The 22627-nt window shown below is 37.6% G+C and overlaps 1 protein-coding gene across 1 annotated transcript in view; it reads right to left on the minus strand.

The window, feature by feature from the left end:
- The window catches only part of LOC106142121 (tyrosine-protein kinase-like otk), a 49350-nt gene that overhangs the window by 22665 nt on the left and 4058 nt on the right, over positions 1–22627 (minus strand). The window contains exon 2 of the mRNA XM_060952005.1: positions 19199–19225. Coding sequence (XP_060807988.1) covers positions 19199–19225 — 27 coding nt within the window. The remainder of the gene's footprint in view (positions 1–19198; positions 19226–22627) is intronic.

Consider the following 22627-nt stretch of genomic DNA (forward strand, 5'->3'; position numbering starts at 1 on the left):
TCGCGTGAACTCGTAACGTAAACACGTTAGAGTTACGACGCCGGCGCATCAAACGCGGCGTATTCTCGGCTTTTATCTTGTAGGGTGACCAGATGTTAGTGGGAAAATTGGGACATTTCCCAGATTTCTGTTCATACTAAATTATAGTATAACAGATAACTATAGTGCCGTGTGATTCTCACACATAAAGGGGGTCTCACGCATTATTCTTTAAGGTTAAGTTTCTGACTGAATCCTACTACTATTATAAAGGCGAAAGTTTGTATGGATGTATGGATGTTTGTTACTCTTTCACGCAAAAACTACTGAACCGATTACCATGAAATTTGGTATGTAGGTAGCTGAAGACCCAGAATAACACATAGGCTACTTTTTATCCCAGAGTTCCCGCGGGATTGATAGGGTTTCCATGCGGACGAAGTCGCGGGCGGCCTCTAGTCTCATATAAATCATGCCTCTTCCCTGAAGGGGTGGTATCTTCTCACTTTCAATTATCCTCAAACTCGTATTCATTATTCTTTTCATGCAAGCTATTCTGATAGATAGATAAAACTCTTTATTGCACCATAAGAGTAAAACATACAAAACAGCACAAAGCAGATAGAGATGGTACTTACAAAGGCAGTCCGCCTTTGTAAGTACCATTTCTCGATAATGCTGAAAAAAAAAGTTGAAACTGTATTCCTTCAAAATGAAAATAATATCACTGCACATCGAAATCCTTGCCACCCTTCACGACGTAAACACACGTTCGGCTATTACGAGCGGGCCTGCCACGTATCCGTCTCAGGGCGCTGGCCGATCAATTAGCACCTGAATATTAGGGAAGTGGGTAAATATTAGTGTAGCGGGTTCACGGTCGGAGCGGCGGCGGTCAGTCTGTGAACTTTCTTGTATAAACATAGAGGTGGTGTTTCATTCTATGCGAGCCTGCGATTTCAACTGCCTCTGTTTATTATTTTATGACGGCCTCTGTGGCGCAGCGGCAGTACGCTTGTCTGTGACACCGGAGGTCCCGGGTTCGAATCCCGGCCAGGGCATGATGAGACAAGAACATTTTCTGATCGGCCTGGGTCTTGGATGATTATCTATATATAAGTATTTATTATAAAATATAGTATCGTTGAGTTAGCATCTCGTAACACACGTCTCGAACTTACTTCGAGGCTAACTCAATCAGTGTAATTTGTCCCGTATATATTTATTTATTATTTTTCAAAACATTTTAAAATTAAGTTTTTTTTTGTGCCGTGTTGTTTCCAGCACTTTAGAATAAGACCACTCCATGTCTGTCCTTCACATAAATACACACGCCGTGTCTATATTCCTTGCGCGATAGATAGGGCGAACAGTCTTGAAAAGACTGATAGAAGATATACATATAATACAAATATGTCACATACCTTTCCAAGAGACACCCATTTATTCCACTTTTGAAAGTTCGCTGCCAAACTAGTAAAATCAAGAAAAACAAATACCTACCACCCTATACCAGCTTACCCTCGCCAATCAAAACAAACCTTTACCATTCATCGGCAGCACGGTAGCGCCACAGTGGCGTAATCCGGAACTGAGCGCGCGTAATGGCCGCGTCGCTATGGCGACGGATCGTAAAATTTTATGGCGGCGGCGGCGCCCCTCCATTTTCAAACGCAACAATGTTCTGTGTTCGCCAGATTACCGGACCGATTCGTTTTATCGCGGCCAAAATATTTCATGAACTGTATTTGTTCAAGAAGAATACAATACAAATACACACATATCATCACGTCTATATCCCTTGCGGGGTATAGACGGAGCCAACAGTCTTGAAAAGACTGATAGGCCACGCTCAGCTATTTGGCTTTAGATAGAATTGAGATTCAAATAGTGACAGGTTGCTAACCCATCGCCTAAAAGAATAATACCAAGTTCATAAGTCTATCCCTTAGTCGCCTTTTACGACATCCATGGGAATGAGATGGAGACGTGGTCCTTTTCTTTTATCGGTGCCGGGAACCACACGGCATAACACAATATAAATGATATATAATTATTGTCCAATAACATCAAAGAAAATAGTTGCGGAAAGGCCTTCCCACTGTTACTTTTCCGTCCACAATTATTTACTATCTATATAAAGCTGAAGAGTTTGTTTGTTTGTTTGAGCGTGCTAATCTCAGGAACTACTGGTTCGAATTGAATAGACCATTTATCGAGGAAGGCTTTAGGCTATATAACATCACGCTGCAACTATAAGGAGCAAAGAAATAATGGAAAATGTGAAAAACCGGGAAAAATTATTCATCCTTGAGGGCTTCAATGATGCCCAAAATAACTATACTAACACGCGGACGAAGTTGCGGGCACAGCTAGTTATATATATTTGCTTAGTCAATCTGCCTTCATTCATCCTCTCCACATGACCAAACCATCTTAACATACCCTTTTCTATTCCTGTAACTACATCTTCTTTCACATCACAACATTCCCTTATCACGCTGTTCCTTATCCGTTCACTCAATTTCACACCCATCATACTCCTTAACGCTCTCATGTCCACCGGATTTATTGTGCTTTCATGCTTACATATATATAATTTTTGTATATCACTTCGAGTATTAAGTTTTTTTATACTTGATAGAATAGAATAGATTTATTTTCAAAATTGGATTCATGGTATCACTTATTGACGTCACATCACTTAAATCTAATTATAACTACTATCGCTTCCAAAGCGCATGTGTAGAAGAAGCGGCTGAACAAATTACACTGCAGCATTTTCACCGGACGTCAATTTACAAATATATATCTCTTAAATTCTAGAATAGAATAGAATAGAATTATTTTCATTAAAAAACATGAATGAATGAACATGATCGAAGTGTGAGAGCGTAACAGACTTTAGCATCTTCATATATTTATCAGAATAGAATAGAATAGAATAGAACAGATTTATTTTCAAGATTGGATACAAGGTATCACTTATTGACGTCACACCACTCAAATCTAATTATAACTACTACCGCTTCCAAAGCGCATGTGTAGAAGAAGCGGCGGAACAAACTACACTGCAGCATTTTCATCGGACGTCAATATACAAAAATAGATCTCTTAAATCTAAATCATGGACGAATGCACATTGTCTACATTAAAAAACACGAAGGATTGTAGAACCAGTCAAGAGTTCCTTCAAAAGAAATCGCAGCAACGCACGCGCAGCCGCAGCGGGAAGCTAAAGTTACATTACTTCCACCGGTTTTCAATACTAATAAGTTGGGAAAACAACAGCCCGTTCCGTACGTACAATACCCACCTATGAATTCGTCTCACGTAGACAATACCGTCTGTGACGGTGTTAACAATTATTTTGTAAGCATACATACATACATATGGTCACGCCCATATCCCTTGGGGGGTAGACAGAGCCAACAGTCTTAAAAAGACTGAATGACCACGTTCAGCTATTTGGCTTAATGATAAAATTGAGATTCAAATAGTGACAGGTTGCTAGCTTATCACCTTAAAAATAATCCCAAGTTTGTAGCGCTATCCCTTAGTCGCCTTTTACGACATCCATCGGAAAGAAATGGAGCGGTCCTATTCTTTATTGTATTGGTGCCGGGAACCACACATGAATTCGTCTCACGTAGACAATACCGTCTGTCTCGCTTTGTGTTACCAATTATTTTGTTAGTATACCGGGGGAATAGGTTGAATTGGAATGGCAATTCGTATTCCGATATTCGTCTTAATGTGCCGTGTGGTTCCCGGCACCATTACAAAAAGAATAGGACCACTCCATCTCTTTCCCATGGATGTCGTAAAAGGCGACTAAGGGATAGGCTTATAAACTTGGGATTCCACTTTTAGGCGATGGGCTAGCAACATGTCACTATTTGAATCTCAATTCTATCATTAAGCCAAATAGCTGAACGTGGCCATTCAGTCTTTTCAAGACTGTTGGCTCTGTCTACCCCGCAAGGGATATAGACGTGACCATATGTATGTATTCGTCTTAATTCGTAACGGGCTAGACAGTGTCATCGGTCTGGAAAAGACTGATAGGCCACGTTCAGCTGTTTGGCTTAATGATACAATCGTGATTTAAATAGTGACTTATCGCCTAAAAGAATCCCAAGTTTATAAGACTATCCTTTAGTCGCCTTTTGCGACATCAACAGAGATAGAATTACCCATTACCCATTTCAATTTTTTTTATTGGTGCCGTAAAACGCACGGCTGTAAAATTAAATTAATTTCCACTTCAAAAAATGGATAAGAATAAAAAACGCCTAACCTCAATTACTTACTACGAGTACCTACGTAGCGGCGTATTATTGAAATAATTAAAGTTACCCCCACCAGCATAAAGTACACTAAAGTCGTAAAGTGTCAAGGGTTGATGGAATTCTGGACCTCCCCCCCCCCCCTCACTCTCCCCACTCTCATTAATGTGTAGCCACTATTGCCGCATTCGTTGTGGGGGTGTCATAATTTTTTTACGACTTACGAATAAAATTTAATGAAACCCAACTTTAAAACTTCAGGGAGAGTTGAGTTTTTAAAGTTGGGTGAATTTTATTTATTTATTTATTTATTCTTTATTGTAACAATTACAATTTGTAAAGTACAATAGACGAACTTAATGCTAACAGCATTATCTAACAGTCTATCATTGGGTTAAGCGGAGAACCTTTTTGTGGGTGATAATAATAATGTATAATAAACATACTTACTATACCATTTATACTATAAACCTATACTAATAGTTATAGGATACATACCTTTAAACTACACTACACATACATACATAGGGATCTATTATAAAATATAGTATTGTTGAGTTAGTATCTCGTAACACAAGTCTCGAACTTACTTCGAGGCTAACACTCAATCTGTGTAATTTGTAACAAAAAAAAAACAGAGATATAATCTCTGTAACATACAGAGATTATTTACACTCTCATGACTGAGTCAGAAACAACTGGACCAATACGAGGTATAATTTTAATACGAGGTTTGATGAAAACATTCGCTACAACTAGAAATTAGACTTCTTTTTTCTAATAAAAACAGACTTGGACCTTTCAAGGCACGTTCGTTCTAGGCCTTCCCACTCCTACAGTCCCATTCACAGAATCAAATCGGAGAAGTTCTAGCAAAATGTCGTGTCAAGAGTACCCGAAACCGACGAGATTGCTTGAAGATAATTATGGATGTGGATGAAGCGAAAGTAAGAAGTATGCAGGGATCGTGGCAAGTGAAAAGATGTGGTCTCTGCCTACCCCTGCGGGAAAGAGATGTGATTTATGTATGTATGTATATTGATCACTGGTTTTAGTCTAGGTAGCGTATTTTCTAAGGGTCCAATCAAGTAGGAGATGTTGTTTAGTTAAGTCAAGAGACGCATTATTATCAAATAATGCGACGTATTAAGATAATGCCGAAATACGTAAAATGACGAGCTGTCAACTAAACCCTATATTCACGATCCATAAGTACATAAATACATATAATAACGTCTATATCCCTTGCGGATTAGACAGAGCCGACAGTCTTAAAAAGACGATAGGCCAAGTTCAGTTGTTTTTTTCGGAATTGGCATTGTGATAGTGACTAGCCTATAGCCTAAAAAATTAATCCCAAGTTTATAAGCCTATACCTTAGTCGCCTTTTATCACATCCATGAGAAACAGATAGAGTGATCCTATTGTTCAAATGCCGGGCACACGGCACATAGCATGGTTAAAATTATAATTTTTGAGATACTTATATCTTTATCCGTAATATTTTTCTGCTCCATTCAGATACTCGTAATGGCGAAGAAAAGGAACGGGTTGCGAGCGATTTGGAACAAAATGGCGGAACAAATACAGGGTACAGGCGGGCACTAAAGTGTTTGTGATTTTTTTTGTAAAATAACTATTCCACGCAGACGATGTCGCGGGCACAGCTAGTCTCATCTAAGAAACGTTTTAAGAAATCTATCAACTCCATATAATATACCAATTTCACGAATTTCCACATTCACTTCTATGTACAATTCCAGTGCCGTGTGGTTTCCGGCACCGTTACAAAAAAGAATAGGACCACTCCATCTCTTTCCCACGGATGTCGTAAAAGGCGACTAAGGGATAGGCTTATAAACTTGGGATTCCTCTTTTAGGCGATGGGCTAGCAACCTGTCACTATTTAAATCTCAATTCTATCACTAAGCCAAACAGCTGAGCGTGGCCTATCAGTCTTTTCAAGACTGGTGGCTCTGTCTACCTTGCCAAGGGATATAGACGTGATCATATGTATGTATGTATGTACAATTTCAGAATTTCCACATAAAGTCACAGCATTAGCGTCTACAGTGGCTATAAATTCTACATAATTCGATTTAAGTGTCGTCGAACCCTCCAACTACTTCAGTCAGATTAACTGCTCGTAAAAACTACATTACACCCCTAACGTTGAAAAGCCATATTTTCTCTAATAGCTCTTTATCATGGATGACTAATGTTTATTAGTAGAATAATATGTTATTTGTGAAAAACAATGTATGTTAAATTTATTTGCCAATACATGTGTATGTGTATAGATGTACTATATCATATAAATGCATATAAGATGTCAAAATTATAATAGTGTTCCAACATGTTTTACCGTCATGATATGTTAAAAGTACATAATGACAATAAAATGTTAAAAGTACATCGTGCCGTGTGGTTCCCGGCACCAACATAAAAAAGAATAGGACCACTCCATCTCATATGCCATGGATATCATAGGAGGCGACTAAGGGATAGACTTTATTTGGGTTTTTTGTTATAGGCGATGGACAAGCAACCTGTCACTATTTGAATCTCAATTCTATCATAAAGGCAAAAATCTCTTCTAGACTTGAATCTGTCTACCGAGAAAGGGATATAGACGTGACTATTTTAATGAATGACAATAAGTGAGATGAATGATTTCAAGTGCAAATTACTTGGTCCAAATTATTAATAATTGGACGTGTTAATATAGTTTTAAAATTCAAATTCAAATTTGACATTTCGAACTTCACTTAATATAATAATTGTCATATCTTTTGACGTCAATTTAAAACTAAGTTTAGTGCCGATTCCAAAGCTTCAGTCATTACAGAAGAAACGGTAACAAATCATCAATTACGTCAACTAACGTCAACAATGATCCAAACTTGAATTAAGAAAAAACAATGAATTGAACGAAGACTTTTATTTTAAAGATATAGGAACTTTACAAAAAAGGAGCGCACACAATTATACAAGGTGTAACGGAAAGGGGGTTATCATAAAAAGTGGGTGGATACTATACCTTAAATAGATTCTTCCTACTGCTACTGCTGGTCCTTATCACCATGTTCATAAATGCATGTCAATAAAATTTCGCAATAAAATGTATTTATTTAAATGTAAACAAACGTGGCAAATCACTATCGGGTCAACATCCCCAATTCAAAACAACACACACACTAAGACACTATCGATGTAGTACACTAAAACACTAACTCCTCACTCGTCATTTTCTCCTGGTACCGTCGGCGACCTAAGTCGTAGGTAGCCGCTTTGTCGGCGCCGTCAAAGAGATCGCGGCAAGGCGGCGAACGTTTGACGAAGATTCTAAAACAAACAAATAAGACTCGTTTACTTAATCAATAAGAATCATTTTGCTTTGACAGAGGTACGTCGTTTAAGACATTCAATCGATTTGAAAATATTCGCATGAAATGCAAAAGAAATAATAATTACCTACATACATAAAACCACGACTTTTTCCCGGAGGGATAGACAGAGACTACATCTTTCCACGATCTCTGCATACTTCCTTCGCTTCATCCACATTCATAACTCTTCATGCAAGCTAATAAATAATTACCTACATTACAAAATAAATTGGTAACTAAGTCAAAGAAAGATTGAAAACCTACATACCTTTCAAAGAAAGGGTTCAAAACGTCGACCTCCTTCTTGGATGCACAAGTCAGCTCTCCGGTAAATGGAAACCCAGACATTGCGAAGCATTCCTGGCGTTACAGTATCGCATGCGGTTTGATGCGGGCAACCATTTCTTCGCTCGAAGGGGAATCCGACGCATACACTTTATTTTTAATGTATCCCCAGAAAAAAAGTCAAGTGGTGTGAGTTCTGGAGACCGCGGAGGCAATGCGATACGTCCTCCTCGTCCAATCCATTCCGGGAACCGGGCATTGAGGTGGCTGCGCTCATCACGAGCGAAGTGAGCTGGAGCGCCACCATGTTGGAATATTAGGTTGTTTTCCATCACGATATCCACGTAACTTCTCACTGGCATTACTGTTCCTCATTTAAGTAATTTTCTAGGAAATTTAGGCTGTTAGGCAAAAAATATGGTTCAACGACAACATCTCCGACTATTCCAGCATCCAGCCAACACATTTATCCGCCACTGGTACTGGAAAGATGACTCCGTAAAAACATGTGGATTGGTAGCTAGGTATGCGACCAATAATGTTCATTGTAGTCGTAATAATATTCTGAATTACTCAAAGAAATCACGAAAGAGAACACGTGTACGAAAAAGTCAAAACACAAACAATGTTGTCACCAGTGCTGCCAGACCAAAAATCCGATTGAGCGCTGTAAGATGTAAAAAAGCGCTCGATTTCTTGGAAATTGTGCTTTAAAAAAGCGCTAGATATCGCGCTAAAAGAACAATTTTTCTTGAATGAAATAAAGCAAACAAACAAAAAAACACGCTATTAGGCTTTAAAATAACTGATGCTGATAGAGCCATAGAGTTTTTTAATATGTCATGATGTAAATTAAAAAAAACACCAGATTATCCGCTAGGTGCCATAATTCTGTAAAGCGCACCAAACACATAAAAAAAGCGCTAGATCTAGCGCCCAAAGCGCTAAAATGGCAGCACTGGTTGTCACGCAAACCGATAGCGAACGACTGATTGACTTCTCAAATAATTGTACATTTCCGCTTCCCGATTCTGGCATCCTAGTACTGGGGAGACACGGGCAAAGTCGACCACGGCCACTTTAACCTAAAATATTTTTGCAAACAAAGGTGAAATAAAATTATTTTAGTAAAAATATGTTTTGTCCCTATGATTCAATATCTTATTAATTTTACCATAATAAAGGGGTTAAAAACAGTATTATTTGATTTCAAAATTTTACCATACTTACTACCACTCTTACCAATAGGAAAAAGTGGCATGTACAAAACGTGTTTCCTAGGTTGACTAAATGTTGACAACTTTTTTTATTAATGCGGCGATAAAATTAAACAAAGTAAAAGTTTACTAATCACAAACGTAAATAATCAGGTGGGATCATCATTTTACCCTAACTTACCCTAAAGCGGAAAAAAGGATACGTGTACATCACCTGTCTCGCGGCGTAGCGCCATTGGGCGGCGCTTAGTGTACTAGAACAGTGAACTCATTGACTGCGCACACACACACCCTCAAATTTGAATATTGACCTTGAATTAGTCGAATTTAAGAACGAGAGACAAGTACTCTATCTAGTCTTGCCTTCTCGTTTTGGTAAATTAGGGGCCCGTTTTGATTTACTTTTAAGTAGATAAATTAAACCTCTTGCGTATCCATGAAATCCTGGTAGCTAAATGATAAATTCCTTTATTTTATTCGGAGATGTTTTTACCCATGATGCAAAAAAGAGCAGTGTTGTTGATGCAGATGACGCAGAGAGACTGCCGTCTGACGTCCGCAAGGATCAGAGACTTAAAAGAAAACATGTTTCCCTTCACGAACATTTCTTTCTTCCCGGACTTTTAACAACCTATGTAAACGTCATTTAAGTACTAGATCATTAGTAATAGTTTTATTAATTTATGACGATATTCGTTTATCGGCTTCTTAAAATATGAAAAAGAATTTCGTTCGTAATAGAAAATTTCTTAAAATATCCGGAACCCATTTTAATACATTATTAATCGACCTTGCTCTTTGCTCCTTGCAAAGAAAAGTCACGCCGATTTCAGGGTTCATTTGGAAAATTTTAGTTAAAACCAACAACAATAGTTTGCTCGGAATTTGTGATTCAATAATAGTTTGATTATTTCTCTTTTTAATTATTAATTCTTTAAAAATTATTTCTTTCATATTTAAATTTTTCATAATGTTACAAACACGTTCTGGTAAATACTACATTGATATTATTCAGTACGCTTAGTTCGTTGTTTTACTTTTACTTTATTACTGTAAAAACGCCAGTCCGGTATTTTAGTTGCTACAATTAATCTGCTAAAATAATTGATGAGAAACTGTTTGTCAGTTTTCTTTTTTGCCATGAGATTGAAGAGTCATATGAAACACTGATATTCTAACAGCCTTCAGTGTAAAGTTGTAATTTTAATGAGATAAAGTAAAAAATCAAGTTTCCCAGGTGGGACTCGTCAGCTAAATAGTAAAAAGTAAAGAAAAAAGCAGGAACACTTAGTTAAGAAAAACAAAAAAATATCCGGAACCCTGGCTCTAAAATACTATTTTAAAGTACCAGGAGTACAGATGGGTGGCGTCGACATTAGGCCAGCGGGCCAATGGGTGTGATCGTTAAGATGCTATTGACCTCACAGCTGTTTACTGCTGTAGTGTTGTGCAAGTTTTAATAAAATAACATAAAATAAAATAAAATCGGCTGTAAAAAATAAAAATTTCAAAATAAAAAATTTACTTTTAGGGTTTTGCGTGGCACCAGGCTGTTTGTTACCGGTAACTCGTTTGGTGTACTCAATATGATAACCCCCTTTCCGTTACACATTGTATAAAGAGCAGTATCCTCAGTGTTACCAGCATACAAATATAAAAACACACGCCTATTACATTGTTACCAACACAAAATTAGAACAAAAAAAGGTTCTAAATGAGTAAAAAAAAAACGAGAAGAAAAACCAATTGATTTAACCAAGACAACATTAAATCGGATTTATTAACTTATATATATACAATGTGTAACGGAAAGGGGGTTATCATATTGAGTACACCAAACGAGTTACCGGTAACAAACAGCCTGGTGCCACGCAAAACCCTAAAAGTAAATTTTTTATTTTGAAATTTTTATTTTTTACAGCCGATTTTATTTTATTTTATGTTATTTTATTAAAACTTGCACAACACTACAGCAGTAAACAGCTGTGAGGTCAATAGCATCTTAACGATCACACCCATTGGCCCGCTGGCCTAATGTCGACGCCACCCATCTGTACTCCTGGTACTTTAAAATAGTATTTTAGAGCCAGGGTTCCGGATATTTTTTTGTTTTTCTTAACTAAGTGTTCCTGCTTTTTTCTTTACTTTTTACTATTTAGCTGACGAGTCCCACCTGGGAAACTTGATTTTTTACTTTATCTCATTAAAATTACAACTTTACACTGAAGGCTGTTAGAATATCAGTGTTTCATATGACTCTTCAATCTCATGGCAAAAAAGAAAACTGACAAACAGTTTCTCATCAATTATTTTAGCAGATTAATTGTAGCAACTAAAATACCGGACTGGCGTTTTTACAGTAATAAAGTAAAAGTAAAACAACGAACTAAGCGTACTGAATAATATCAATGTAGTATTTACCAGAACGTGTTTGTAACATTATGAAAAATTTAAATATGAAAGAAATAATTTTTAAAGAATTAATAATTAAAAAGAGAAATAATCAAACTATTATTGAATCACAAATTCCGAGCAAACTATTGTTGTTGGTTTTAACTAAAATTTTCCAAATGAACCCTGAAATCGGCGTGACTTTTCTTTGCAAGGAGCAAAGAGCAAGGTCGATTAATAATGTATTAAAATGGGTTCCGGATATTTTAAGAAATTTTCTATTACGAACGAAATTCTTTTTCATATTTTAAGAAGCCGATAAACGAATATCGTCATAAATTAATAAAACTATTACTAATGATCTAGTACTTAAATGACGTTTACATAGGTTGTTAAAAGTCCGGGAAGAAAGAAATGTTCGTGAAGGGAAACATGTTTTCTTTTAAGTCTCTGATCCTTGCGGACGTCAGACGGCAGTCTCTCTGCGTCATCTGCATCAACAACACTGCTCTTTTTTGCATCATGGGTAAAAACATCTCCGAATAAAATAAAGGAATTTATCATTTAGCTACCAGGATTTCATGGATACGCAAGAGGTTTAATTTATCTACTTAAAAGTAAATCAAAACGGGCCCCTAATTTACCAAAACGAGAAGGCAAGACTAGATAGAGTACTTGTCTCTCGTTCTTAAATTCGACTAATTCAAGGTCAATATTCAAATTTGAGGGTGTGTGTGTGCGCAGTCAATGAGTTCACTGTTCTAGTACACTAAGCGCCGCCCAATGGCGCTACGCCGCGAGACAGGTGATGTACACGTATCCTTTTTTCCGCTTTAGGGTAAGTTAGGGTAAAATGATGATCCCACCTGATTATTTACGTTTGTGATTAGTAAACTTTTACTTTGTTTAATTTTATCGCCGCATTAATAAAAAAAGTTGTCAACATTTAGTCAACCTAGGAAACACGTTTTGTACATGCCACTTTTTCCTATTGGTAAGAGTGGTAGTAAGTATGGTAAAATTTTGAAATCAAATAATACTGTTTTTAACCCCTTTATTATGGTAAAATTAATAAGATATTGAATCATAGGGACAAAACATATTTTTACTAAAATAATTTTATTTCACCTTTGTTTGCAAAAATATTTTAGGTTAAAGTGGCCGTGGTCGACTTTGCCCGTGTCTCCCCAGTACTAGGATGCCAGAATCGGGAAGCGGAAATGTACAATTATTTGAGAAGTCAATCAGTCGTTCGCTATCGGTTTGCGTGACAACCAGTGCTGCCATTTTAGCGCTTTGGGCGCTAGATCTAGCGCTTTTTTTATGTGTTTGGTGCGCTTTACAGAATTATGGCACCTAGCGGATAATCTGGTGTTTTTTTTAATTTACATCATGACATATTAAAAAACTCTATGGCTCTATCAGCATCAGTTATTTTAAAGCCTAATAGCGTGTTTTTTTGTTTGTTTGCTTTATTTCATTCAAGAAAAATTGTTCTTTTAGCGCGATATCTAGCGCTTTTTTAAAGCACAATTTCCAAGAAATCGAGCGCTTTTTTACATCTTACAGCGCTCAATCGGATTTTTGGTCTGGCAGCACTGGTGACAACATTGTTTGTGTTTTGACTTTTTCGTACACGTGTTCTCTTTCGTGATTTCTTTGAGTAATTCAGAATATTATTACGACTACAATGAACATTATTGGTCGCATACCTAGCTACCAATCCACATGTTTTTACGGAGTCATCTTTCCAGTACCAGTGGCGGATAAATGTGTTGGCTGGATGCTGGAATAGTCGGAGATGTTGTCGTTGAACCATATTTTTTGCCTAACAGCCTAAATTTCCTAGAAAATTACTTAAATGAGGAACAGTAATGCCAGTGAGAAGTTACGTGGATATCGTGATGGAAAACAACCTAATATTCCAACATGGTGGCGCTCCAGCTCACTTCGCTCGTGATGAGCGCAGCCACCTCAATGCCCGGTTCCCGGAATGGATTGGACGAGGAGGACGTATCGCATTGCCTCCGCGGTCTCCAGAACTCACACCACTTGACTTTTTTTCTGGGGATACATTAAAAATAAAGTGTATGCGTCGGATTCCCCTTCGAGCGAAGAAATGGTTGCCCGCATCAAACCGCATGCGATACTGTAACGCCAGGAATGCTTCGCAATGTCTGGGTTTCCATTTACCGGAGAGCTGACTTGTGCATCCAAGAAGGAGGTCGACGTTTTGAACCCTTTCTTTGAAAGGTATGTAGGTTTTCAATCTTTCTTTGACTTAGTTACCAATTTATTTTGTAATGTAGGTAATTATTTATTAGCTTGCATGAAGAGTTATGAATGTGGATGAAGCGAAGGAAGTATGCAGAGATCGTGGAAAGATGTAGTCTCTGTCTATCCCTCCGGGAAAAAGTCGTGGTTTTATGTATGTAGGTAATTATTATTTCTTTTGCATTTCATGCGAATATTTTCAAATCGATTGAATGTCTTAAACGACGTACCTCTGTCAAAGCAAAATGATTCTTATTGATTAAGTAAACGAGTCTTATTTGTTTGTTTTAGAATCTTCGTCAAACGTTCGCCGCCTTGCCGCGATCTCTTTGACGGCGCCGACAAAGCGGCTACCTACGACTTAGGTCGCCGACGGTACCAGGAGAAAATGACGAGTGAGGAGTTAGTGTTTTAGTGTACTACATCGATAGTGTCTTAGTGTGTGTGTTGTTTTGAATTGGGGATGTTGACCCGATAGTGATTTGCCACGTTTGTTTACATTTAAATAAATACATTTTATTGCGAAATTTTATTGACATGCATTTATGAACATGGTGATAAGGACCAGCAGTAGCAGTAGGAAGAATCTATTTAAGGTATAGTATCCACCCACTTTTTATGATAACCCCCTTTCCGTTACACCTTGTATATACATACATACATAAAATCATGCCTTTTCCCCGGAGGGGTAGGCAGACACTACACCTTTCCACTTGCCACGATCTCTGCATACTTCCTTCGCTTCATCCACATTCATAACTCATATATTCTTACACATATTGCAAGTATTAATGACTAGCTGTGCCCGCGACTTCGTCCGCGTGGAATTTTGGGCATCATTGAAGCCAAGGATGAATAATTTACCTCGTTTTTTTTTTCACATTTTCCATTATTTCTTCGCTCCTAATTGTTGTAGCGTGATGTCATAAAGCCAAAAGCCTTTCTCGATAAATGGTCAATTCAACACAAAAATAATTTTTCAATTCGAACCAGTAGTTCCTGAGATTAGCGGCTTTCAAACAAACAAACTCTTCAGCTTTATAATATTAGTAGGTATAGATGACAAACAAGATAGCGTAACATCTTCAATCTAACACTTTTTCCTTCGCCTGTACGTCGTCCATTGTACCCGAGCGCGCAGATGTATCGAATTATATCCTTAGGTTCGGAACACATCTCACGACCAAATTGCATTAACTTTTACTCGTAGCTCCGGATAAAAGAATAAAGACTGTGAGCAACCTTCTTTATGTACGCCATAGCAACGGTTGTCATGGTTTGTTCAGTTAGGGAAATATTACAGAGTTTAGATATATTTTACTAGAGGCCGCCCGCGACTTCGTCCGCATGGAAACCCTATCGATCCCGCGGGAACTCCGGGATAAGAAGTAGCCTTTTTAGCCTGGGTTTTCAGCTACCTACATACCAAAATTTCATCGTAATCGGTTCATTGGTTGTTGCGTGAAAGAGTAACAAACGTCCATACTGACGTCCTGACATACACACAAACTTTCGCATTTATAATATTAGTAGGATTGTCAAATATTATTCATAGGATTGTAAAATAAATATTTGAAAATAAATCTATTCTATTCTAAATTACCATCCATCTGAGGAACCATACATACATACATAAATATGGTCACGTCTATATCCTTTGCGGGGTAGACAGAGCCAACAGGCTTGAAAAGACCGAATGGCCACGTTCAGCTATTTGGCTTTATGATAGAATTGAGATTCAAATAGTGATAGGTTGCTAGCCCATCGCCTAAAAAAGAATCCCAAGTTTCTAAGCCTATCTCTTAGTCGCCTTTTAAGACATCCATGGGAAAGAGATGGAGCGGTCCTATTCTTTTTTGTATTGGTGCCGGGAACCACACGGCACATTTATGAATTGATTATTACAGAGGAACCACACAAAAAAAAACGTACCTACACATCCATCCGCAGCGTTTCCGATATAATCCATGGCGGCTGCGCGAATTATTTGGGTCGCTACGTGATCGGACTGCGGTCTTGGGGACCCTTGCAGAGAATATAGAAAATAGAAATTTGAGGAAACAGCACGAGTCTTTTAATGGAGACTATTTCACTTGTGAACATGGTTTTGTGTGCCAGAACACAAATATTTTACAAAATACATATTAATCACATAGGTACCTACATAAATATAATCGCGTCTATATCCCTTGCGGGGTAGACAGAGCAAAAAGCCTTGAAAATACTAATAGGCAAAGTTCAGCTGTTTGGCTCCATGATAAACTTGTTACTCGTAATTGGGATTGGACTTGGGAACTTGGGATTCTTCTTTTAGGGGCAAGCCACCTGTCAATTTTTTTTATATCAATTCCATCGCTAAAAACCATACAGCGGGACGTAGCCTCACTGTATTTTGCAAAACTGTTGTCTCTGTCAACCCCGTAAGGGAAAAAGACGTGAATGTATGTATCTGTAATCAACAGATTAGTAACATACACACATCACAGCTACCGTGTATGTAGTATGTTTCAGACAATCGAATTTTCATATTTTTTACTGCAAAGAAAAAAACCGTTATTTCTGTTTGTTAGGCGAATAAAGAACATGGCGCTCCCAAAAAAATGCCTACTAAAAATTCCTTTTCAAACTCGCAGCAGACACAAAAATCTAACTCCGAAAAATCTATGAAAACTAGGCAGACAAACGCAAACATGCAAAACAATGCGGGAAATTTGAAAAAAGAATATCCTAATCCGCGAATCGGGGGCCCGCGAAAAAAGAACTGCGACCATAGAGAGAACTTATCAATTATTCCGCGCCGGAATTTCGCGTATGGCAACACAATGGACCATCAATTCGTCGTTGGAACAAAAAAGAATTGCAACACTAACATTCCGTTCGAACAAAGGGTGTGTAAAAAAGCGCGCCAATGTGCCGCCATCTTGGTTTTGGAATTTTTTAAAGTATCTCTTCGATGGTTTGTTAATTCGTACATTAATTTCGGCGTAGGAGATAGTTTTAATTTTTTTAGAAATAACCACAACTCAGGTTTTAATTTATATTAGTGGAAAAAGAAACAACTGTCAACAAAGTCTTGCCGAGAGCGTCGGTGGACGAATCGGTAGGGTGCCTTGTTGAAAAGCGTAACGCGCATAAAAGCACAGTTTCGAATCCCACCTCGGCCATGTTTATATATTAGTATATATTTATATATACTATCTTTCCCATAGATGTCGGAAAAGGCGACTAAGAGATACGAGTAGGCAAACTTGGGATTCTTCTTTTCTTCTTAGGCGATGGCCTAGCAACCTGTCACTATTTGAATCTCAATTCTATCATTTAGCCAAATAGCTGAGCGTGGCCCATCACTCTTTTCAAAACTGTTGGCTCTGTCTACCCCACAAGGGATATAGACGTGACCGACCATATGTATGTATATGTATGTATGAACCTGGATTTATTAAGTCTCGTTTTGACCCGAAGCGACTTCTATCCCGTCCAACCTCTAAAAGAAAGTGGCTATTCCCTTTGTCGTCTTCACAACATCTATGGGAGTTGGATGAAGTAGGTATACACGGCACAAAAGGGATTTATCATCTCTCATAATTAACAGTTAAATTGTTTTTGCCGACGGTTAGTTACCCTAAAAAATCAAAAAGTAATCTGCGCGCCAATAGGTACCCGTCACATCACCTGTCAAAGAAAAATTTCGAAAAAAGAACGAAATATCCACCAATCGATGGCGACGTAAACATACAGGGTGATATATCTTTCACTATTCAATGCGACCGTGCAGTCATCAAGTGGCAGTGTCTATTTCGATGTAGTGACGTTAGGTTCTTTTATCGATGTTTTATCGGAAAGTATCGACACGATTCCATATCAGCTTTGAATAGTCAAGGTAAAGTTTAGTTTTGAACACTTTGATCTCAATTTCAACGTATACGCAAGGGTTGCTTTAAACCGGTTGCGTACTCTCCTTTCTGTTGAATTGAAAAGCTTAAACCCCTTCTGGACATTACTTCAACTAGGACAGGTTCCTATTAAGATATTAGCAACTTACAGATTAAGTTTACATAATTTTGTTCAACTCAACAAGACCGACCATTGTTACATTCTGACTAACTATGCATCTCTTCCCAAAGATCTGAACATCTGTCGTCCAGTGCCCAAACATCTACACTTGATACGACCTGAAGACAGCCAGCTACTAGGCTGAAAAAATGTTGGAAAACTCTGGAAAAAATATTCTATCGATATCGGTGGAAAACTCTGAAAATTTTAACTTAGATTGGAACGTCATTCATCAGCGCACCAAGAAGAAAAAAATATTCTATCGATATCGATAACCAATAAAGAAAGCGTTCCCCATCCCTACGTCATCATCATCGACAAGTCTAGTGCTTACGCTTCGCCGCCTCCGCTATGAATACGCGAGCGTTCTTTTGTCTGTCCGTCTCGCTCACAATACGTGCGAATGAAAGGGACGCCAATATGCGTATAGCCATCGGCTAATTGCAAGTGTGATTTTTAGTCCCTAAGTAGCTGGGAATCTTGTCGCAGAGTCTAAGTATCTATTTTATCTAAAAAACAAAAAAAATATATAAATAAACAAATTCAATATTTTATTTCTTTTTTAGTTTGTATATTTTATTTTCCATAAGTGGTATTATCATGAAAAAATATTGTCACCTCAAAATACCAGACCAATTAGAAAAAAACTTCGTTTATCGCCACCATCACCTGACCGCGGATCGAATCCGAGACCTCGTGACTAAAATGAAAGCACATTACCACTACACCATCGCGTTCGGTATAAGAACAATAGCGTACCGACAGACAAGACCTGCATTCCTAAGTACATATAGACTTAACAACTGACTTTGCTATGACCGGCGGTGACCTTTGACCTTCAGGGGGTAAGGGTGATAAGGTTAATGTTACCAGCATACAAAGCTGAACGTCGCCACGTGTGGCCATTCAGTCTTATTAAAACTGTTGGCTCTGTCTACCCCGCAAGGGATATAGACGTGATAATATGTATGTACCATACATAGATCCTACTAAAATTATAAATGCGAAAGTTTGTAAGTATGTCAGGATGTATGTTTATTACTCTTTCACGCAAAAACTACTGAACCGATTACGATGAAATTTGGTATGTAGGTAGCTGAAGACCCAGAATAACATATAGGCTACTTTTTATCCCGGAGTTTCCGCGGGATTGATAGGGATTAATGCGGACGAAGTCGCGGGCGGACTCTTGTATTAAATAAATAAATATATACTTATACGGGACAAATAACAGTGGTTGAGATAGTTCCAAAGTCCTCCTTAAATCTTTCCTGAAACCGGTCAATGTTTCCGTAAAATATTATACCAAAAATTAACAAACCTTCAGATCCGATGGCGTAATCAAAACCTGAAACAATAAGACAAACTAATTAACAATTTGTTTGAATTTCAATCCATTCATTCATAAATCTATACTAATATTATAAAGCTGAATAGTTTGTTTGTTTGTTTGAACGCGCTAATCTCAGGAACTACTTACTGGTTCGAATTTAAAAATTATTTTTGTGTTAAATAGACCATTTATCGAGGAAGGCTTTAGGCTATATAACATCACGCTGGAACTTTTAGGAGCGAAGAAATAATGGAAAATGTGAAAAAAAAACGAGGAAAATTATTCATCCTTGAGGGCTTCAATGATGCCTAAAATAACTATTCGACGCGGACGAAGTCGCGGGCACAGCTAGTAATTATATATACGGGACAAATTACACAGATTGAGTTAGCCTCGTTAGTTCGAGACTTGTGTTACGAGATACTAACTCAACGATAGGTACTATATTTTATAACAAATAAACATCCAAGATCCAGGCCAATTAATTTCTTTTCTCATCATGCCCTGGCCGGGATTCGAACCCGAGACCTCCGGTGTCACAGACAAGCGTACTACCGTTGCGCCACAGAGGCCGTTAAATATTCATAACATCGTGAGGAAACCTGCACATTCAGGCAACTGGATGTGTAACCATGGATCCAATACGGGTTAGGTTTACCTGCAAAGGTTGCGGAGGTTAGCTGGGAGTCACTTCGTGTAAAAACCTGACTCACTCAATCCAGGGTCGATGGTCAAAGGCATACCCCGGGCTCCTCTCCAGAGAGGCGGATGCAACCGGGACTAAAGCCAGGAGTAAGAAGAAAGAGATGGAATTGTTCTATTCTATTAGAGTGCCGAGAACCATACGACACTATTTTTTCCTTGTCTGTGTACTTAGAGCAAGAAAATATAATTTCATAGAGCCTCAAGTAGCGAATAACAAATTCAAAAATATTCATTCTGGATAGAGCGAAAAAAAATAGCTAAAAACACCGGAGTTTTGAAGAGTTGTCGTTCGCTTAATTGAAATATGGACTTTATTAATACGGTATACAGTGCAATTTGGATTATCTTCTGAGGGATTAAGTTGTGGTTGTTGTGTGGTACAAGTGATGAAGAAATAGCGGTCTAATAGAAAAAGCTAATTTTGTATGTTCAGTTTAATAAGTTTTAACACTTAGGGACCCGCGCTTCAAAAAGCAACATAAACACCCGCAACCGGGTCCAGCGAACCCAGACAAAAAACATCTCTTTTTTTGTAAACTGCTTAATGAAAGGAGTTGGTTTCTTTTAATATCGTTAATTAAGTTCAAAAAGAAAACAAATATTTAATAAAAAAGAAAAATTTACTGTTTTTACTTAATCAAGTTGTCATTTCAAAAATATAAGTAATTTTGGCATATTTTTATGACTGAACTTAGACTAATATTAATAAATTCTGTAACGATATATTTTAAACAAAATCTTCTTTACCTTAATATACTACTATAATGTATCATCTAAGAAAAAATATATCTAAGAGATCAATTTTCATAGGAACAAGCAAAATCAACTTTCAAAATCAACAAATTTTAGATTAAAATTTTTTGAGATAAAATCATTTTTCTACATCAAACTAAGCCATAACAATTTGCACAAATCTGTTTCATGTGTTCTCCACAAACTGGTGTATTACATTTTACACAAAAAACCTTGGTTTTCCTATCTCTCTTCCAGTTACATGGACCACAACGTACTTTTCGTCCACTCGTTGGTAGGGGTGCGTTGGATGCTGCAGTTGGTTCAAATTCCAGAATTATATTTCGAATACGGGTTTTGATATGATGTGGAATATTAATAATAGAAATTCTTATATGTATGTGTGGTTTAATCAAAGAAATAGCAACGTTTGAATAAAATCTCTTCGGGTGAGATCATATGAAGGTACTACGAATAAGAGAAAAAACACTTACGTATTTAATCGCTACCGGGTCCAGCGGACCCATACGCACCTTTTACGTCCGTAGCACTCACGGGCAGCACGCTAACTGACAACTTAGATCGTAATCTACCGCTTTATGCTATGGCCGAAAGGTACTAAAAACAGCAACGTCGCAAATGTCGTAATTTTTAAGTAAATCAACAAAATTCACAGGACTGGGTCCACTGGACCCAGTTGCGAGTCCTTAAGTGTTAAATAGTTTACAAACGAAATTTCGCTTTCTTTCTTTTCAGATAATGAATTTGATAAGAATAAAATGTGTGTATGTTCCTACGTTAATGCTGTTATACACAGAAATAGAGGGGCTTCCAAATTTCGTATCATTTTAAGGGGAGCGTGACAAGTGGAATAAATTATCTCTGATGAATGAAGATACCATTACTTTTGCTTATAAAGAGTCAATCAAATTTTCAGACCGATTAGTTCGTAAATCTGACAAACTTTTTCAAAGAAATTTTAAGCTAAAATTGCGTCATATTTTTTGCCAACCCTTATAAATTGAGCGATTAGCGTTGATGCTACTGTCGGCAGTTTTGTGAATCATTTGTACTTATTTGACATAGTGTTTAATAAAAAATCGATATCCTCCATTTTTAAATTTCTATAACCTTGTCCTAAGTGTATCAAACAATTTCCAGAAAACCGCATCAAAATCGGTTCAGCGAAACACGAGATAATGGCGGACAGACACAATCACCTTACTAAGATTAGATTTAACTAAGAACCACCTTTTTTGAAGGCGATTAATAAGCCACCGCTCTCTATGTAACCCGCTGTTAACTTGTACCACGAGCAAATCCAGGGGGGAGAGCGTAGCTCGTAAATATGTCGGGTTTTATAGTCGCGCGCCCCACCAGGGGCGGGCACCGGTGGCTCGAGTCGTTCTTCTTTTGATTTCTGATTGCTTATCCGGTAGACAATGCAATTGTGGCTGACTTCGCGATGTTCCGCATTCAAATTTAATTGTATGAATTAGAGTACATAGATTATTTTTTTTTGCTATATATTGTTTTGTTGAAGGAATTAGGTTCTTCTGCATACACAATGGGAAAAAAATGTGTTCAATTCGTTTGACAGAGGGTATGACAAACGTCAAAAGCCTACATCGTTAGCCAAACTCTTAATTACTTGATAAGTGTGAAACTCAGCTTTTAAAGAACATAATTTTCCAAAATTTTCATATTACTTGGTATACAAATACCAAGTCATTACAAACAAAAGTGATTACTTAGATCATTTAAAACCTGAAGATTTAACATTACTTTTATTTTAAATACGAAACGAGTAAGAATGAGAATAGGTTGACTAAGCAAATATAAAAGAAGAGTGTGGATGGAAAGGTAGGAGTGGGAAGGCCGTACGAACGTACCTTGATCAAATTAAGGACATTCTTACAAAAGGTAAAGTCAAGATTACCCAAAACCGCCGAGCTTGCATGAAGAGAGTTATGAATGTGG

Source organism: Amyelois transitella, chromosome 27 (assembly GCF_032362555.1).
Source record: "Amyelois transitella isolate CPQ chromosome 27, ilAmyTran1.1, whole genome shotgun sequence".
NCBI lineage: Eukaryota > Metazoa > Arthropoda > Insecta > Lepidoptera > Pyralidae > Amyelois > Amyelois transitella.